This window comes from Macaca thibetana, chromosome 1 (genome assembly GCF_024542745.1).
Source record: "Macaca thibetana thibetana isolate TM-01 chromosome 1, ASM2454274v1, whole genome shotgun sequence".
Taxonomy (NCBI): Eukaryota; Metazoa; Chordata; class Mammalia; order Primates; family Cercopithecidae; genus Macaca; species Macaca thibetana.
In genome coordinates this window covers 59,220,308-59,239,666 of record NC_065578.1, presented here as the reverse complement: position 1 = coordinate 59,239,666, position 19,359 = coordinate 59,220,308, and the positions used below count along the sequence as shown (strand labels likewise).

At 39.3% G+C, this 19,359-nt stretch overlaps 2 protein-coding genes across 2 annotated transcripts in view; both read left to right on the top strand.

Moving 5' to 3' along the window:
* The window catches only part of LOC126962825 (mitochondrial import receptor subunit TOM22 homolog), a 448,771-nt gene that overhangs the window by 230,679 nt on the left and 198,733 nt on the right, over positions 1-19,359 (top strand). The gene's annotated exons all lie outside the window — the stretch shown is intronic.
* Positions 1-19,359, top strand: part of C1H1orf87 (chromosome 1 C1orf87 homolog) — a 1,078,851-nt gene that overhangs the window by 1,034,469 nt on the left and 25,023 nt on the right. The window contains exons 8-9 of the mRNA XM_050804178.1: positions 1,024-1,189; positions 9,204-9,301. Of these exons, the coding sequence (XP_050660135.1) occupies positions 1,024-1,189; positions 9,204-9,301 (264 nt within the window). The remainder of the gene's footprint in view (positions 1-1,023; positions 1,190-9,203; positions 9,302-19,359) is intronic.

The following is a 19,359-nucleotide window of genomic DNA, read 5'->3' as shown; positions in this document are numbered from 1 at the left end:
GAGGGCCGATGATGCACACCTCTTCCCAACTCCTCATTCAGCAATGTCACAGTGGTAGCCTGAAATCAACCATGGTGGGAGTATTTATACCAGGGAAATCAGTAATGCAACAAATTAGGGCTTTATCTTGCAGAGCTGATTGTTAAAGATTTACCAGTATACCACTGAAAGAAACCCGATGTAGATGGGTAGAAGTTGGGCAGTGTCATGGACTGTCCCTCTAGGGAACTTGGTGTTTAACTTGAAACAATGGAAAACAGCAAAAGCTTCACAGAGGAAGCAATAGTCTGCCTGGATCTGGAGGAACAAATACATTTGGCTGTTAGATGAGTAAACATATCAAACCAGTTTCATAAAATCAGTGACTAAAACATCTCACCCTGTTGCTTTTCACCTATTATTTAAAATAATGATAGTCAGTTAGACAGACCATCTTAATAATTATGTACATTTGCATGCCAGACTGTAAGTAATTACTCCCAAACATTTCTGGGTTTTTCAGATATAAGGAGCAGAGTCAAGGTTAATGCAGGAAATTCAACTGGTTCAGGATATCCCCCCAGGGAACTAGGTTCTCTTGGTATGGGGATCTGGTGGAATCTGCTTTGCTTTGCTTGTGGCAGTGAGCAGTTTAGAAATTTCATTTGCATCAGTAATTATCTGAGTTGAAGAAAAGCAAAATCAAGCAGGTAAACTACTATGATTACTTATTTTTTGTCTCAACCTAGAAAAAAAATACAGTTATAAAAATAGATTAACAATTTTGGCCTTTGGTGTAGTCAGATTGGTTGATGCCTCTTGGAAAAGAGATGGTAGAGCTCACTCAGATGGAGCAGGTACAATTTAAGCTATGAAATATCTGCCTGCAGCCTCATGACCAGGTTCCCAAGACTGAGAGGGCCTTCGTGGATGGGCTTGCTGGTTCCACAGTGTGTAACAAAGTTGAGAGATGTAGTAGGAAAGCATGCAGCTGCTTTGAGTGGATCATCTTTTCATAGCCTTCCCCATTTCCCTTCCAATCAGCACTCCACCTCAACACTCCAGCTCACAGCCAGAAGTGAACAGGAGTCTGTTGGAGATTTTGAAGATGGCACTAAGGACAACCAATGGCAGACTCAACATAGAAAATCTCAATCTGAGTTTTCGAAAAGAAGATCGCTCATTCTCTGGCTGCCTTCCTCCACCTAAGGTAACCAAAATTCAATTTCAGATTTGTTCCTCTATAAAGGCTACTTTAGGGCATTGGGTCTATAGTAATAAGGCACAGGACTGATCTGTATTCTGCCTGTGGAATATGTTACACAAGTGTTTGTTTTCTTTGCTTGAGAAGTGAAAAACAAGGCAGAAAAGGAATTGTGAAATGTACAGGAATTGTGAAATTGATCCAGGAATTATTTATACTGGGTTGTTTTATGTTAATAATAGAGGATATAACAACACCCAAATAATATTTCATAATGGAAAACAACTATTTTTTCAAGGCCAAATGTTTATTTCTCACACTCTTTCCTGGCTTCCAATAAGAACAGCATGTGGTGTCCCATCCCTGAGGAAAACCAAATTTTAGGGACCAATGTAATTTACTGCCGGTAGAGGTTACCATGCTGTTTTGGAACATTAATTAATAGTGCAGATGCGCTTCATGGAAGAGAATCCAGAACCATAATAATTCATGGAACTGCTGCAGCCAAGTAAATCCCATCATAAGGCTACTATGGATACAGGTAAAATAATAACTACCACTACTACTGTAACTCTATTAGCAACACCTCATCATCACTACACTTTTACTAAGTGCCAAGCACTGTGCTAAATGCTTTGCTTACATTATCTCATATAACACTTACAAAGTTAATTCTGTACAAAATACTACAAAATCTAGGTAGTCCTTACAATACCCATTTAATAAATTTTTTAAATTGAGTCTCGCCGGGCATGGTGGCTCATGCCTGTAATCCCAGCACTTTAGGAAGCTGAGGTGGATGGATCACAAGGTCAGGAGTTCAAGACCAACCTGGCCAATACGGTGAAATCCCGTCTCTACTAAAAATACAAAAAAAAAATTAGCCTGGTGTGGTGGAGCATGCCTGTAATCCCAGCCGCTTGGGAGGCTAAAGCAGGAGAATTGCTTGAACCCGGGAGGCAGAGGTTGCAGTGAGCCGAGATCACGCCACTGCACTCCAGCCTGGGTGACAGAGCGAGACTCTGTCTCAAAAAAAAACAACGGAGTCTCGAAGAGGCCAATTGAATCATCCAAGAGTCACGGCTAACAAGTGGCAGGGCCAGGATTCAAACTCCAGAAGAGTTATGGAAACTGAGAGGCAGAATCGGCACTTCATTAGGTAGAAGATATCTGGATGATTCCATTGAGTTCAATATACAAGAGTTAGAATTCCAGAAGATTAGAAAGAATTGGAAATTATAGGCCAAAAACTTCCTGTTAGAAAGATTGGAAAATGCCTTTCATCTAGGTATACAGAGGTTAGAATTGAGGGAGTCAGAGAATTTAAAAAACGGTGATGTTTACTAAGGAGCAAGGACATGATATGTTGAAAATGAGTTCTTATTCTAGGATAAAAGCATTTTTCTTTTAACTTCTGTATTAAAATCAACTGTGCAAAGGCAAAACTGTGTGTGTGTGTGTGTGTGTGTGTGTGTGTGTGTGTGTGTGTGTGTGTGTTTGAATATTATACATGCAAGCATATTTCATGAGAAAGAGAGATAGAGCATTCTAGGAGAGTCCACACAGCACATGTGGCCTTGTTTGTGAGAAGATCTACAGAAATAGTCTCTTAGTCTAAAAATTCTTAGCCGCAATTTTTTCTTAGATTAGAAACCACATAACCCAATGGTGAAGTTTGAATATTCTCAGATGATACTCATAGAATGAAACATAAACAACTTGAAAATCAAAATATGTTTACTAAAGCTCTTTAAGTCTCAGATTTTCCACTGGCAAATCTGGGTCCCAAATATCTACCTCCTGTGTCTATGTGAGGATTAAATAAAATAAATATGTGGAGGCATTTAGCATACTATCTGATTTATAAGGCCCTCACTGTATATGCTTCCTTTCCTTCTTATAAAAAAGAAATCAGTGTTTGGTGAGGGTCTCGCTTCAAAACAGCCTAAGAAAGGAGAATCTTCCCACAGTCAAGTGATGGCCACATTGAGGTCTGGTTGTCAGGGCAGACCTTGAATCTTGAATGCTCTTCTCCCCACAGCCATCCCTGAAAGCTTAACTTTATGGTTCAGATCCAAAGAAATGGGGTACATTTTCCTTGAAGCTGGTCTGCCTTTCATGAGCCATCTGGCATCTCTTAAGACATCTGGAACTCACTCAGAGCATAATACAGTTCTGGGAGGCACGTAAAATAGAATTCTGTTTCCCCAGAACATGAGGCGAATTGAGGCCGAAGGGACGTTGGAAACAGAAGCAGCCATTATGATACCTCTACTCCCTTACTCCTTAACATGAGACTTCAGAGTGGACAAGGAAAGGTTATGACTGAGTTAAAAGGTTTCTTTTTTTTTGCGGGGGCGGGGGGGTTGTTTTGGCCAGTAGCTCTGAATTTCCTTTGGGTGCAGGAGAGAGAATCACAGACTATGAAAGCTATGCACTTTCTGTCCAGAAAGATTTTTAAAAAATTTTAAAAGCACATCCACACAGCCACCATTTCAGAGGGTTCACAAATCATCTGTAATTTCCAAGATAAATAAATGCAGTTTTAAAGGATATTCTACGGGTCTTGTCACTAAAATCAATGGAATTTGACCATATACAAAGGTCAGTATAGAAGTATATAAAGTATCTGCCATCTTCATTCTATGGACTCACTAATCCTGTTCCTCTAGCATACCTTCAACGCAATGATGGTTTCTGTTAGGACTGCCAAGGCAATGTGGATACACATTCATTTATTTATTAACTTCCCTGATCATTATCCAAGTCAGGTGTAAATTCAATAGGGTTGTAGAACCTAAGACATTCTATGCATGCAGGCTCAGTTTAACCCTTTTACATAATCCATATTCTTCAGCATTTGAACTCATCCTCTTTCTGCTTCACAGCACAAACCCCTCCCAAACTGCTCCCAAACCTGCCTCCCAGGAGGAGCTAGCTGGAACATAGGTTGTTTTAATTACTCTTTGCTTCATTTTCATGTAGCTTCCTCATCATCAGGAGGAAGTCCCCTTACTGACAGCCTGGGTTTGTGAATGTGAAGTTCATTCTTGTGGCAAGACTCTAGCTAAGACATGTGTTTAAGTGGACCAGGACTTTAAGACCTCCTTCTGTAGTTTGTCAGGTTCTATTTTCATATTTAGTGTTTTCTATAACTTTAAGCTCTGCCTTAAAAGTATAAAAAAGATTTTTACTAACTTTGAATCTTTCTCCTCTTCCAATGCAACAGCCACCTTTCTGATCAATATGGCATATTTAATCCATTCTTGCATTTGACATAATACTCACTCATTGTGTTCTGGGCATTGAAGTAGGAACTGAGGACAACAGACTTTTATGGTTTGGGCTCCTGAGTTCTCCAGGAGCTCAGGGGAAAGGCAATGTTTTAAATATGTCATCACAATTCTGTGTGACAGTGTAATGACGGCAGTGACTTTGAACACAGAGAAGGAACACCAATGTGCCCTCACCTGAAAGCTCTCCAGAGGAGATGATGTAAACACTGAATCTTAGAGGACAGGCGAGTTTGGCAAAGAATGAGGGGACAGGGCGGCTGGGCATGGTGGCTCACGCTTGTAATCCCAGCACATTGGGAGGCTAAAGTGGGCAGATCACAAGGTCAAGAGATGGATACCATCCTGGCCAACATGGTGAAACCCTTTCTCTACTAAAAATAAAAAAATTAGCCAGGCATGGTGGCACACACTACTCATGGACATGGTAGTCCCAGCTACTTGGGAGGCTGAGGCAGGAGAATCGCTTGAACCCAGGAGGCAGAGGTTGCAGTGAGCCGAGATCCTGCCACTGCCCTCCAGCCTGGGTGACAGAGGCAAGACTTATTAAAAAAAAAAAAAAAAAAAAAAAAAAAAAAAAAACTTGGAGACAGGGGAAGAGATGGGAAAGTGTGAAAGTGTTCTCAGTAAAAGTCGCAATGTGAAAGCACTGACATGACAGCATGGCTAATTCAGGAAACTGTAAGTCCTGCTCAAGTCAACTTTAGAATGGAAAGTAGGAGCCAGTTTATGAAGGGTCTTTGTAAGGAGCGTGAATTTCATACTGAAGGTCCAAAGGAACCATTGAAGGATATTAAACAAGTGAATGATATGATCAGATTCAAATGAGAAAAAAGAGCATTCCAATCGAATTTGGAGAATGGATTAGAAGCAGGCAAAACTGGGGGCAGAGAGACCTTTTAGAAGGCTGTTTCAATCATCCAGGCAAGAAATTATGAGGGTTTAAGCCAAGGCAGTACCAGGAGGGATGGAGACATCAAGGAGGTAGAAAAGCAAGTCTTGATGACTAATTGGATAGGGGCCCCGACTTGGGAGAAATAAAGAATGACTTCCAAGGTTCTAGCTTTGGCAACCTGATGGACAGTGGTGCCATTCTCTGAGATAGGAAACAGAAAAGGAGTAATTGAGAGGGGTAGAGGAAGGAGTGATGAGTTCAGTTTTGAACATGCTGATCTGGCTAGAGAGGTGAAAACTGAATAGTGATTTAAGACTTTTCAATATGGAGTGGAATTCATAGTAGTTAAGATTACCCAGGGATGTAATGACAAGTGAGAATGGAAGAAGGCTGAGGAGAGCACTCATTGCTAAGGAGTGGTAAACAAAGAGAAGCCAACAAAGGAAATTCAAAACAATCAAAGGAGACATAGGAGTGGTTTAAAAAAAAATAAGCAAAATACAAAGAGAGTTTGGAGAAGGGTGGCAATGATCAGCCATCTCTCATGCTGCAACGAGATCATCTATAAATAGGATTGAAAAGTATACATTAAATTTAAAACCATGGAGATTCCTAGTAACGTGGTAAACATAGTTTAAGCAGAATGAAGAGGTAAATTGCAAATGGAGCTATCTGTGGGAAAAGAGGGAGCTGAGACAGTGTGCACTGCTCTTTCAAGGAGCATTTTGGGGAAATGAATGTTTATTTCACATGTAATTTTTAATAACAGATATTTTATTTACTTCTGGTTAAAAACATTTCCTTAATAAACAGAAGAAACTACACAGAAACATTTTCTTACCAAGGGTCCTCATTATGAATATTGATGTTTTAAAGGATTTTAATAATAATCGTGACTAACATGGAATTGCTGTTATTTTCTGGTAGATGTTTCTGTTGTGCCTCTATAATTGGCAGCAGTCCGTTCTTAGCAGCTATCAATCAGTCTGCTTCTAGGAACCCTGATGTACTATTTCTAATATGCTGTTCATTTTAGCCTAAAGCAAAACTCAATGTTGCCAGAAGTAAGTGATCTGTTTGTAGAATATTCTCTTAATATTGATGTTCAAAAATATATCAATATGTTCTAATCATGAAGATAGTTCAGTTCTTATTTATGGAGTAAAATGGCCTAGCATGACCAATCTCTGACTCTTGAACTTTATTTTTTTGCCCATCTCCACTCATGCATATGCCACTCTTCAGTGAATTCAACTCATGCATTCATGGCCTCTTTCACTCATATATACATTTATTAAATAATTATTGATCCTTTATGTTTCAATACTGTGCTAGTCAATGGTGATAAGAAAATGAATGAAACCCAATTCCAGTCCTGAGTAAGCCACCACCTTGTAGAAATGCTCAACAAATAACAGCTAATTACTGCCCAACCTGAAAAGGGATATGATAGCAGAATGGATAATGTCAAAATAAATGCTGCTTCTAAAAAGCACCGTGCTTTTTCTCACCCATATTTACACATGCTTTTCCTCTGCCTAGAATGCCCCTCAACTCCTTATTCTTCTAGCAAACTCTATTTATTTTTTCATGATTCAAATAAATCTTTTTTTTTTCCTCTTCTAAGCTTCCCTGACATTTCTCCTCTATACATAGGAACATGCGAGTTTCAAATCCAGATTGGTTGTCTTTCCTTTCATACAGACAAATGAGGATGAGCTTTTTGTTGTCATTTTAAAATGTTGGTTTTATGATTATTCAAGTATGGTGAGACCAACAGATCAGGAAATGAGATGATTGCTACTGAAAAGATAGTTTGTTTCTCATGGTTGCTGAAAGGAGAGGGCACCCCACACCCTGCAGGGCCAGGCCACACCTTGCAAGGCCAGAGGAAGCACTGGGTTCTGTCAGGAGGCAGAGAGAATGAGGGGAATGTGGGCACGAGACTTTCTGTGCGTTTTCGGGAAGGAATGGACAGAGCAGAGTAAGCAGGCTTAGGATTGGCTAGCTTGCATAACCAGCAGGCTCTGTACCTGGCCCCAGGGTGGTTAGAGCAGGTAAATAGTGGCTCTGTGAGCACATCAATAAAATAGATGGTTGGGGTATGGGCTTTGGATAAGTTGGTTAGGTGATAAAAGTCACACTTCAGGAAGGGCAGTCTCTCCAGGGTCAGCAAAGCCCACGAAGGCTGAAGTATCAATATAAAAAGATAGGATTAAAACAGGCACTACACTGAACTTCCTCTAAAAATAGTAACAGTGACTAAAAATACAGGTCAAGTATCTCTTGTCTGAAATATTTGGGACCAGAAGTGTTTTGGATTTTGAATGTTTATTGGATTTGGGATAGTTACGTATATGTAATGAACTATCTTGGGGACAGAACTTCAAATCTAAACATGAAATTTATTTTTGTTTCATATATCACTTATACACATTGCCTGGAGGTAACTTTATACAATAATTGTAATAATTTTGTGCATGAAACGAGGTTTGTGTTAAATACTAATGTGTAGAATTCCGCACTTGTGGTTTCCTGTCAGCACTCAAAAAGTTTCAGATTTTGGATTTTTGGATTAGGAATGCTCAACCGTAGTTATGTTTGTACTAAATAGCTATTTTTAGTAGCTGCTTTTTTATATATATTTATTTACATAGTTATTATTAGAAATGTCCAATTTAGTGTAAATAGTCCACACACTAAACTCGACATTTGTTTTTTCCTTTCTTCTCCCCTTCCTTCCTTGATACCCTGCTATTTCTCTCTCTCTCCCTCCCTTGTTTCCTCTCTTCTTTCTTCTTCCATTTCTCTATTTTCCTTCTCTCTTCTTTCCCCTACTCTCCCCTCTTCTCTCTTCTTTCCTCTCTCCCTCTGCTTCCTCTCTCCTCCCTCTGTCTTTTCTTTATTTCATCAAATATTAATCAAATGCCTACTAAGAGCCAGGCACTATTCTAAATGCTAACTTTATCATGAAATCCTCACAGAATCCTGGGAAGTAGGAAGTACTAGTCTTGTTTAATAAATGAAGCTGCAGCTATAAAAAGGTTAAGTAACTTCCCAAGATCAGAGAGATCACAGGAAGCAGACCTGTGCTCAAATAAGGTCTGTTTGATTCTACCATTTATATGTTTAACCATTATTCTAAATATACAACAAAAGTTACTACACCCTAAAAGTTTGAAATATTTGAATCTAAGTGTCACTTACCCACCAACCTGAGAACTGAACTAGTTTGTACTAGTTCAGAACAAGATTTAGAACATATTATGAACTTGGGAAACTTCAATGACACCTCGTTCATTCATTCAACAAATATTTATCTGAGCATCTGGTTTCTAGACTAAGTTCCATAACTTATTAGCTATGTGACATTAAGGAAATACTTAATCTCTCCAAGTCTTTATTTCCTCATATATAAAATGTAGATAGTAATATTAACCCCACTAATACAACAAGCTTGTTTTGCAAATAGAAATGGATGAAACAAAAACATTTAGCAATTCACCTATATAATGAAGTATGTATAATACAGAGGCATTGACTACCCATTCCATGGCTGATAAAAATGTAAGATCAGCATTTCAAACCCCAGTGGCTTCTGAGTAATGAAGTATGCCTCTGTGTCAACTGTATAAAAACTTGCTGGTAAGCATTCAGTTGCACATTCTTGTCCTAAATCATATCCTGAAGGATACCTCAATGGTAGAATATACTGCTGGGTATTAATTCTTTGCCAAAAAAATATAGCTTCTAATTATGAGAAAAATATTAATCGTATCCTATTGAAACATTTTGTATTCTAGTGAAATCTTTTTTTTTTTCAAACTTGTAGGTCAGGGCTATATGTGGGAAGCATGGATTGTATCTGACCCTGAGCCTGCTGGAAACATTGCTTAACCATCAAGATTTGGGTTACCAAAATGAAATAAAGTAAGTCAACTTTTGCTAAGAACTGAATATTTGTATCCACCACCCCTTCCCCAAATGATATGGTGAAGCCTTAACTTCAAATATGATGGTTTTTGGAGACTGGCTTTGGGAGGTGATTAGGTTTAGATGAAGTCATACAGGTAAAACCCCTATGATGAAATTACTGTCTTTGTAACGAGAGGAGCAGACATGAGAGTTTCCTGTCTCTTCCATGTGAAGATACAAAAGGTAGCCATCTATAAGTCAGGAAGAGGGTCCTCACCAAAAACTTAACCTGCCAGCACCTTGATCTTGGATTTTCTAGACTCCTACCTAGGGAATGACATTTTGTGAGAGCAGCCTGAATTTTTTATTCACTCTGTCTTCTGTTAGGATACCAAACACTAGATCTGCCTTTAGAGTGGGAGTTCTGTGTGTGAAGCGATCGATTTCATCACTTGGTAGAGTTAAGAAGGTTTGCTTTTTTTGTGACCAGAGGGTCTTCTTCGCTGTAGAAAAACAAAGCAGGAAACTTCCACCTACAACCATTACAGACTATCAGGGACTAGATTTACCATTCCACCTTTAACAACTAAAAATATATGACAAAAATATAGGACAAAATATGTGAAGCAGTGATTCTCAGACATCGAATGGCAAACAGCACAGAACAGTGACTCCTGGGAGAAGAAAAACAAAGCAAGTGAGCCTAGCTCATTGCATAGGAATGGGGAATTCAAGCAGAGCCCAGCATTCTCCCTGAGTTAAAGCGACAGAGTTTCGAGTTCAGGAAGGCCAAAAAGACTAAAATGCACAGTACAGAGGAGTAGAGAAGTGAGAAATCCCCAGGGAGCCCTCTCTGGAGATTTCTAAGAGTTACCCTTAAATCTTCATGTGAGTGCTGGCTAATGTATCCATTTGAGGCAACTACCCAAGGCCAGGGAAAGTAACACCAAAAGAAAGATGTAGAAACATCATTAGATCTCATATAGGATTGGGAATACTTCATGTTTCCACCAGCTAGTGAAGAAGATCTTGTACCACATATGGCATTGAGTAGAAACCTTAAAAAAGTACAGCATTGTAATGATGGTGCCAAATTACCCCCAGACAAACTCAACAAATCTTAAAAGTCTAACAAAGCTTGAAAATGATCAAAATGTTTTTGAGCAACTTAATTATATCTAAGAACAAAGTCCCCCAACTTCAAAGGAACAGAAAATTTTGATCAACAATGCAAAAATCACAGTTTCTAAAATGTATACAAAAATTGCTGAGCACAAAAAGAAGCAGGAAAATTAGGACGTATTATTCAGAGAAAAACCAGTTAATACAAGCAGATTCCTAAACAACACGGATAATACAGTTAGTAAACAAGCATGTTAAAAGAGCACTTATAAATACACTTCACCTGTTCAAGAAGGCATAGGAAGACGTGAACATAATGAAAGGTATGGAAGATTTAAAAAGATCCAAATACAACTTCTGGAGATTAAAAAAAAAATACACTGTCTTCTCCACTACAACATGTAACCCCAGTGTAATAATGTGAAAAACCCTAAACAATTCACAACAGAGACATTCTACACAATGCCTAGCCAGTGCTCCACAAAATTGTGAAGACCATTGAAAATGAGGAAGATCTGAGAAACTGTCCCAGCCAACAAGAACATAAGAGGACATGAAGACTAAATGTTATGGGATAGCCTGGAGGTAATCTGGAACAGAAAAGGAATATTAGGTAAAAACTAAGGATATTGGAATTATGGACTTTAGTTAATCATAATGTATGAATATTGGTCCATTAATCATAGCAATAGTATCATATGAATGTAAGATATTGACCAAAAGGGAAACCAAGTATGAAGCATGTGAAAATTCTCCGTACTACCTTGAATTTTTTCTGTAAAATCTAAGACTACTTTAAAAAAATAAGGTTTATTTTAAAAATACAATACCTGAAAGAAAAATGTTTGTTATGGAAGCAATGGAAGATAATACACACAATAACAAATAAGTGAGTTTGACGACACAGATATAGACACTATGTAAAATAAAACTCAGTGTGAAAAAATGAAGGAAAAACTAACAGAGCATCATTGGGTCTTGTGACACCAGCAACCTAATACATGGAAAACTGGAGTCTCAGAAAAGGAAGAGAGGGATGAAGGGAAGAAAAGTATGTTGAACAAGTAATAGCTGCAATTTTTTCAAATTTGGGGTAAACTATAAAGACATGGACCCAAGGAGCTCAATGAACTTCAGACACAAGAAATTTGAAATAAACCATGCAAAAGTTCATTGTGATCAAATTGTTTAACCCAGTGGTAAAGAAAAACCCTTAAAAGCACACAGAGAAAAAGACAAATTATAGTAGGCTTCCCTTTTCTGTGGTTTCACTTTCTATGACTTCAGTTACCAATGGTCTGAAAATATTAAATGGAAAATTCCAGAAATAAGCAAGTTATAAATTTTAAGTTGTGCACCATTCTGAGCAGCATGAAGAAATCTTATTCTATCCTGCTTGGTTCTGCCTGGGACATGATCATACCTTCATCCAACATATCCATGCTGTATATGTTACCCCTCTGTTGGTCACTTAGTAGCTGTCTTTGTTGTCAGATTGACTGTCATGGTATCACAGTGCTTGTGTTCAAGTAATTCTTATTGTGCTTATTAATGGCCTCAAAGCAAAAAAGTAATAATGCTGGCAACTTGCATATGCCAAAGATAAACTGTAAAGTAATTTCTTATGTAAAAAGGTGAAAGCTCGCAACTTAATGAGGAAAATAAATGTATGCTGAGTTTGCTAAGATCTACGAAAAGAACAAATCTTCTGTTCGTACAATTGTGAAGAAGGAAAAAGAAATTTGTGCATAGGACATATATAGGGTTCAGTACTAGCTGTGGTTTCAGGTATCCACAATGGGTCTTGGAATATACACCGTGTAGATAAGGGGAAACTACTACAATTTCCTTCTCAAATTTTTGGTAGAATTCACCAGTGAACCCAACTGGGCCTGGAACTTGCTGTTTTGAAAGATTATTAATTATTGATTTAATTTATTTAATTAGCAAATCAACTTATATCCAGAATCTGGTTCCCTGTCACCCCTTCTATTGTTACTTAACAACACCCATCCACACTACCATTATCTTTCTCCTGGATTTCTGTAATAGCCTCCTAACTGAACTCTATTTCTACTCTTATACCTAATTTATCCTCACTCCTACAGCTATTATAATCTATTAATAAACCTAAAAGGGTTCACATCATTACTCTTCTCAAAACACTGCAAGAGTATGTTATTACATGTAGAAGGCAAAAAAAAAAAAAAAAATCAAAGTCCTCTACACGAGCTGCTCCCCCATCACTTCTCTGGCTCCATCTAAAATTTCCTTTCCCTAATCTGTTCCAGTTACACCATGCCTCTTTTCTTCCTCAAACACACCATGCAGACTTCAGCTTAGCACCTATCCTTTGAATGTTCCCTCTACCTTGAAAGCTCTTCCCACAGATACCCTTATGCTAACTCCCTCACCTTCTTCAAGTTTTTGCTCAAATATCTCCTTGTCAATGAGACCTACACTAACCACCCTATTTAAAGCTGTGGTCCCCATCCTTTGTTCCCCTTAAGCTAGTCTTCTTGTGTTTTCTTTTATACACTTATCAACCTCTAATGAATTAGGTAATTTGCTGATTTATCATCTGTTTAGTTATTATCTGTATCTCCCTGACAGACAGTAGATGATAGTGCCACGGGGAAGAAAGGGTCTTTGTTTTATTCATTGATGTATTCCAAAGTGTCTAGAGCAGTGCCTGGTACATAGTAGGTTCTCAATAAATATTTATTGACTTGAACTGAATTGGGGGTTGGGGATACATTGACTTGAATTGAATTAGAGGGGTGATCCCTCAAAATATTCTCAGGGATGCAGATACATAAATTCTTCTCAGTCCCTATCTCATGAGCAACTTGAAGAAGGCCTTCCTTACCCAAGTCATCAAAATCAGGTCCCTTGGGCTGTACTCTGTCATGGCACCCAGTCATTTTATTTGCTAACACTTATCACTATTTGTAATTATGTGTGTATTTGCGTTATTTGTTAGTTTAAAGTCTACATAGTGATCTCCATGCTAGCAAGGGGCATGACTATTTTCCTCACACTATATTTCCAACATCTAGCCTAGTACTTGGCTGTATTAGTCTGTTCTCACAGTGCTATAAGGAACTACATGAGACTGAGTAATTTCTGAAGAAAAGAAGTTTAACTGACTCATAGTTCTGTAGGCTGTACAGTAAGAATGGATGGGAGGCCTCAGGAAACTTACAATCACAGTGAAAGGCAAAGGGGAAGCAAACACGTCTTACCATGGCAAATCAGGAGAGAGAGAAAGAGAGACAGCGAGGGGGGAAGTGGCACAGTTTTTTTGTTTTGTTTTGTTTTGATTTTTTAATTATACTTTAAGTTCTAGGGTACATGTGCAGTTTTAAACCATCAAACCTCATGAGAACTCACTCACCATCATGAGAACAGCATGGGGGAAATCCGCCCTCATGACCCAATCACCTCCCACTAGGCCCTTCCTTCAGTACATGGAGATTACAATTTGACATGAGATTTGGGTGGGGACACAGACTCAAGCAATATCATTCTGCCCCCAGGTCCTCCCAAGTCTCATGTTCTTTTTACATTTCGAAACCAATCATGCCTTCCCAACAGTCCCCTAAAGTCTTAACTCATTCCAGCATTAATGCAAAAGTCCAAGTCCAAAGTCTCATCTGAGACAAGGCAAATCTCTTCTACCTATGAGCCTGTAAAATCAAAAACAAGTCAGTTGCTTCCAAGATACAGTGGGGGTACAGGCATTGGGTAAATGCTCCCATTCCGAAAGGAAGAAATGGGCCAAAACAAAGGAGCTACAGTACCCATGCAAGTCCAAAACCCAGCAAGGCAGTTATTAAATCTTAAAGCTCCAAAATAATTTCTTTTGACTCTATGTCTCACATCCAGAGCACACTGATGCAAGGGGTGGGTTCCTAAGGGTTTGGGCAGCTCTGCCCCTGTGGTTCTTCAGGGTACAACTCCTTTGGCTGCTTTCACAAGCTTGCATTGAATGCCTGTGGCTTTTCCAGGTACATGGTTGAAAGCTGTCACTGGATTTACCATGCTGGGGTCTGGAGGACTGTACACCCTCTTTTTACAACTCCACTAGGCAGTCCCCTAGTGGGGACTCTGTACAGGAGCTCCAATCCCACATTTCCCCACTGCACTGCCCTAGTGGAGGTTCTCCATTAGGGCTCCACCCCTTCAGCAGACTTCTGCCTGAACATCCAGGCATTTCCATACATCCTCTGAAATCTAGGCAAAGGCTCCCAAACTCTTGCCTTCTGCACATCCACAGGCCCAACACTCCATGGAAGCTACAAAGTCTTGGGGCTTGCACCCTCTGAAGCCATGGCTTGTGCTGTGCCTTGGTCCCTTTCTGCCGCAGCTGGAGCTGGAGCAACTGGGATGCAGGGCACCACGTCCTGAGGCTACACAGAGCAGTGGGGCCCTGGACCCAGTCCATGAAACTATTTTTCCCTCCCAGGCCTCCAGGCCTGTGATGGGAGGGGCTGCCAAGATCTCTGAAATGACCTGGAGACATTTTTCCCATTGTCCTGGCTATTAATATATAGCTCCTCATCACTTATGCAAATTTCTGCAGCCAGCTTGATTTTCTCCCCAGAAAATGTGCTTTTCCTTTCTACCTCATAGTCAGGCTACAAATTTTCCAAACTTTTTTTCTCTGCTTCCCTTTTAAACATAAATTGCAATTTTAGACCATCTCTTTGTAAATGCTTATGACTGTACGTTTTTAGACACAACCAGGTCACATCTTGAATGCTTTGCTGCTTAGAAATTTCTTCCGCCAGATACCCTAAATCACTTCTCTCAAGTTCAAAGTTCCACAGATCTCTAAGGCAGGGGCAAAATATTGCCAGTCTTTTTGCTAAAGCATAGAAAGAGGGACCTTTACTCCATTTCCCAAAAAGTTCCTCATTCTCATTTGAGACCACCTCAGCCTAGACGTCATTGTCCATATCACTGTCAGCATTTTGATCAAAACCATTCAACAAGTCTCTAGGAAGTTTCAAATTTTTTTCCCACATCTTCCTGTCTTCTTCTGAGGCCTCCAAAATGTTTCAACCTTTGCCCATTACCCAGTTTGGAAGTCACTTCCACATTTTCATGTATCTTTATAGTAGTGCCCCACTCTCCTGGTACCAATTTTCTCTGTCAGTCTGTTTTTACATTGCTGTAAGGAACTACCTGAGACTGGGTAATTTATGAAGAAAAGAGGTTTAATTGACTTATAGATTTACAGGCTTAACAGGAAGGATGGCTGAGAGGCCATAGGAAACTTAACGATCAAGGCAAAAGGCAAAGGGAAAGCAAGCATACCTTACTATGGCAAAGCAGGAGAGAGAGAGAGACAGTGAAGGGGGATGTGCCACACTTTTAAACTATCAGATCTTGTGAAAACTATCACGAGAACAGCATGGGGGAAATCTGCCCCCATGATCCAATCACCTGCCACCAGGCCCCTCCTTCAACACATGGAGAATACATTTTGACATTAGATTTGGGTGGGGACACAAAGCCAAACCATGTCATTGCCACATGATAGGTACACAGTAAATGTTTGAGGAATTTACTTATTCATTTATTTAGCAAGCATTTACTGGGTACCTACTACATACCAAGCACTACTCTTACACACTAGGAATATAGATATGAAAAAAACAAAGCCCCTTTGCTCATGAAACTGACATTCTAATGGGAAAGATAAATAATACCTAAGTTAGAATATATGGCATATCACATGGAGCAATACAGAAAAATGAAGGGTAAAGGTTATGAGGCACATCAATCAATGAACATATGAATAATGAGGTTATGATACTGAGCTTAGTCAATGAATTTCCACTATGCCAGCTTTGGACATGAGAGTCTGCCTTCTTTAAAACCTTGGGGGTGGTTGGATGAACGAGAGGGGTGTGGCTAAGCTGGAAACGCAGAAAACTGAGCTAAGAGCTGAGTAGAAAATCGCAAGACTAAAATTAATACCAAAAAGGCACCAATCTAAAGGAAGAAAAAGCAAGTATCAAAGCTCACATTATACTTATACATAGTAGAGACTCAATAGATGTTTGTTGATTAAAATTTGAGATCCAGAACCAAGATTCCAAGAATTAGGAATATGAGACCAAAAGAAAATGGGGAGCAAATAAGGTTAAGCTACTTATTATCCTATCAACACTCTCAGTTTCTCACTGTTTTTGTGCAGATCAGAGAAGCACACTGATTTCTTTACTCACCTGTCTTTGTCTTTTAAATGTTCAAGGATATCAAAACCGTAAGAACTAAAAAAGAATTGCATTTATAAGAAATAAACCTGTTTCATCCCTAAACAGTCATTGGCTAAAGCTTCTTTTGTTGAATTAAATCCGTTTTGTTAAGGGCTTTGTACGCAAACCTATATCCTTAAGAGATTAAAGATGCAATTTAGACACACATTTTAGAAGCTGAATGCACGAATCATTATTTTAGTACATATTGTCCATTAATCTGCTGTTCAATTGGGAACCCATTTGGAATGTGGCTGCTTGCTAATTAGCAGGATTCTAGTGCTGAGCTGCTTCCTGACTAAATGTCCTTTAGAATCAATAAAACATCAGGAGGGATTATGGTGATGTGGGATTAGCCCCATCTAACCAAATAAAATGAGTTGTGTTTCCTCCTTAAACTGTCATGTTGTAAGAGTTGACGAGAGGAGCAATTTCACAAACCCTGTTACAAAGTTGTTGTTGTTGTTGTTTTAACATTGAGATTTGTTTTTTTGCCATTTGCCTACCAATTAGCAGAGACATTAGTGAATGACTGCCAGGATAAGGCGATTTTGAGAAAGACTTGATTACGATTTCAAATCTCTACTCTGAATCACCCTTATGTAAAATGAGTTCAGGTTGTGTTGGATGGAAATTATCATCCGTGTTCTTGGCCAGAAACATGTAAATCAGAATTAGCATTTAATGTTTCTGTGTGACTTTGCAATAAATGGTAATTAAGGAGGGCAGAGAGAGAACAGGAGGCAAACTAATACTCTAAAATTGTATTGGCAAAATTAAATGCTTCAAACCAGTTTAAAACACATGCACACAAGCCAAATTGTGTTGGGGGAAGGGATAAATAATAAAGCTGCTATGGAAGCTTCATGAATAGAGGGGAGCAATTGACACAGCCGCAAGCAGGACTTATCATACACATCTGGCCCATTATTGAGAGTGCAATTAAGTTGAAAAAGACTGGTTTTGCTAATCCCAGGAACAACCAGAGGATTTTAGAAGATGAAGGAAACATGAGGTGTCTGATTCAGCAATTACTTATAAAGGGAATAGGAAAAGTGTTAGGTAGCAAGCTATTAGAGATATGGTATAGATCTGCCCATTGGCTGTGCCTTAGAAATCAGACCTGCTGCCTTTTCTCTTCCAGAAAATAATAATAAGTGCTTTATAAATATTAACTCTTTTAATTATGACAACTTTTCCTTGAAGTAGGTATATTATTTTTCAAGTGAGGAAACTGAGCCACAGAGGCACAGAGAGGCTAAAACCAATACACAAGTAATAAATGAATTCATCAATAAGGCTAAGTCAAATGTAGGCTCTCTACCTTCAGTCTCGTCTCTTGGTCACTACACTACACTGAGTCTCCTACAAGTCCTATGAAACTCAGTTTATAAGATAATGGCTAGGCACAGAGGCTTTAGCCAAACTGCCTAAGTTCCAGAGCTGGCTTCACCCTTGGGCTTGATGCTAAAGAGAATTCTAGATTACACTTTAGTATCTCTTGCCCCCTCCTCCAGGACCCAGGAGGAATGTAAGGTATGAATACCAAAGAGGGAAACATTTAAGCTCCAGGGGCAGGTATTATCCAAAGAAGCCCAGAGCTTGGAAGCAACCTTTCCTTACCAGATCACATGGCTTAAACAACAGAGATTTATTTTCTCACAGTTGTGGAGGCTAGAAGTCCAAGATCAAGGTGTCAGTAGGTTTAGTTTCTTCGAAGTCCTCTCTCCTTGGCTTGGCTAACTCTCAAAAGTTAGGCTTCTTTGATTAGGGCTGTTAAAGGCTGAATTGTATCCCTCCAAAGTTCACATATTGAAGTGTTAATCCCTAGCACTTCAGAATATGGCTATATTTGGAGGGCCTTTTAAAGAAGTGGTAGGCTGGTTATGGTGGCTTATGCCTGTAATCCCAACACTTCGGGAGGCGGAGGTGAGCAGATCACTTGAGGTCAGGAGTTCAACACCAGCCTGACCAACCTGGGAAAACCCTGCCTCTACTAAAAATACAAAAATTAGCTGGCATGGTGGCACATGCCTGCAGTCCCAGCTACTCTCGAGGCTGAGGCATGAGAATTGCTTGAACCTAGGAAGGAGAGTTTGTAGTGAGCTGAGATCGTACCACTGCACTCCAGCCTGGGTGACAAAGTGAGACTCTGTCCCCCAAAAACTAAAAATAAAGAAGTGATAACTGAGTTAAAATGAGACTGTTAGTTTGGGTTCTAATCCAATCTGAAGGGTGTCCTTATAGGAAGTGGACATTTGGAGACACAAAGAGACACCAGGGATGTACGTGCACAGAGGAAAGACCATGCACAGAGAACACAGCAAGAAAGTGGCCATCTGCAAGCCAAGGAGAGAGGCCTTGGAAGAAACTAAACCTACTGACACCTTGATCTTGGACTTCCAGCCTCCAGAACTGTGAGAAAATAAATTTCTGTTGTTTAAGCTATGTGATCTGCGGTATTTTGTTATGGCAGCCTGTCTGAGACCATTTGGACTGCCATAACAGAATACTATTGACTTGGTGGTTTAAAAAAAACATAAATTTATTTCTCAGATTTCTGGAGGTCAGGAAGTCCAAGATCAAGACACAAGCAGATTTAGTGTTTGGTGAGGGTCCACTTCCTTAGAGACAGATGTTTTTTCACTGTGACCTCCTATGGTGAAAGCAGAAAAAGGTCTC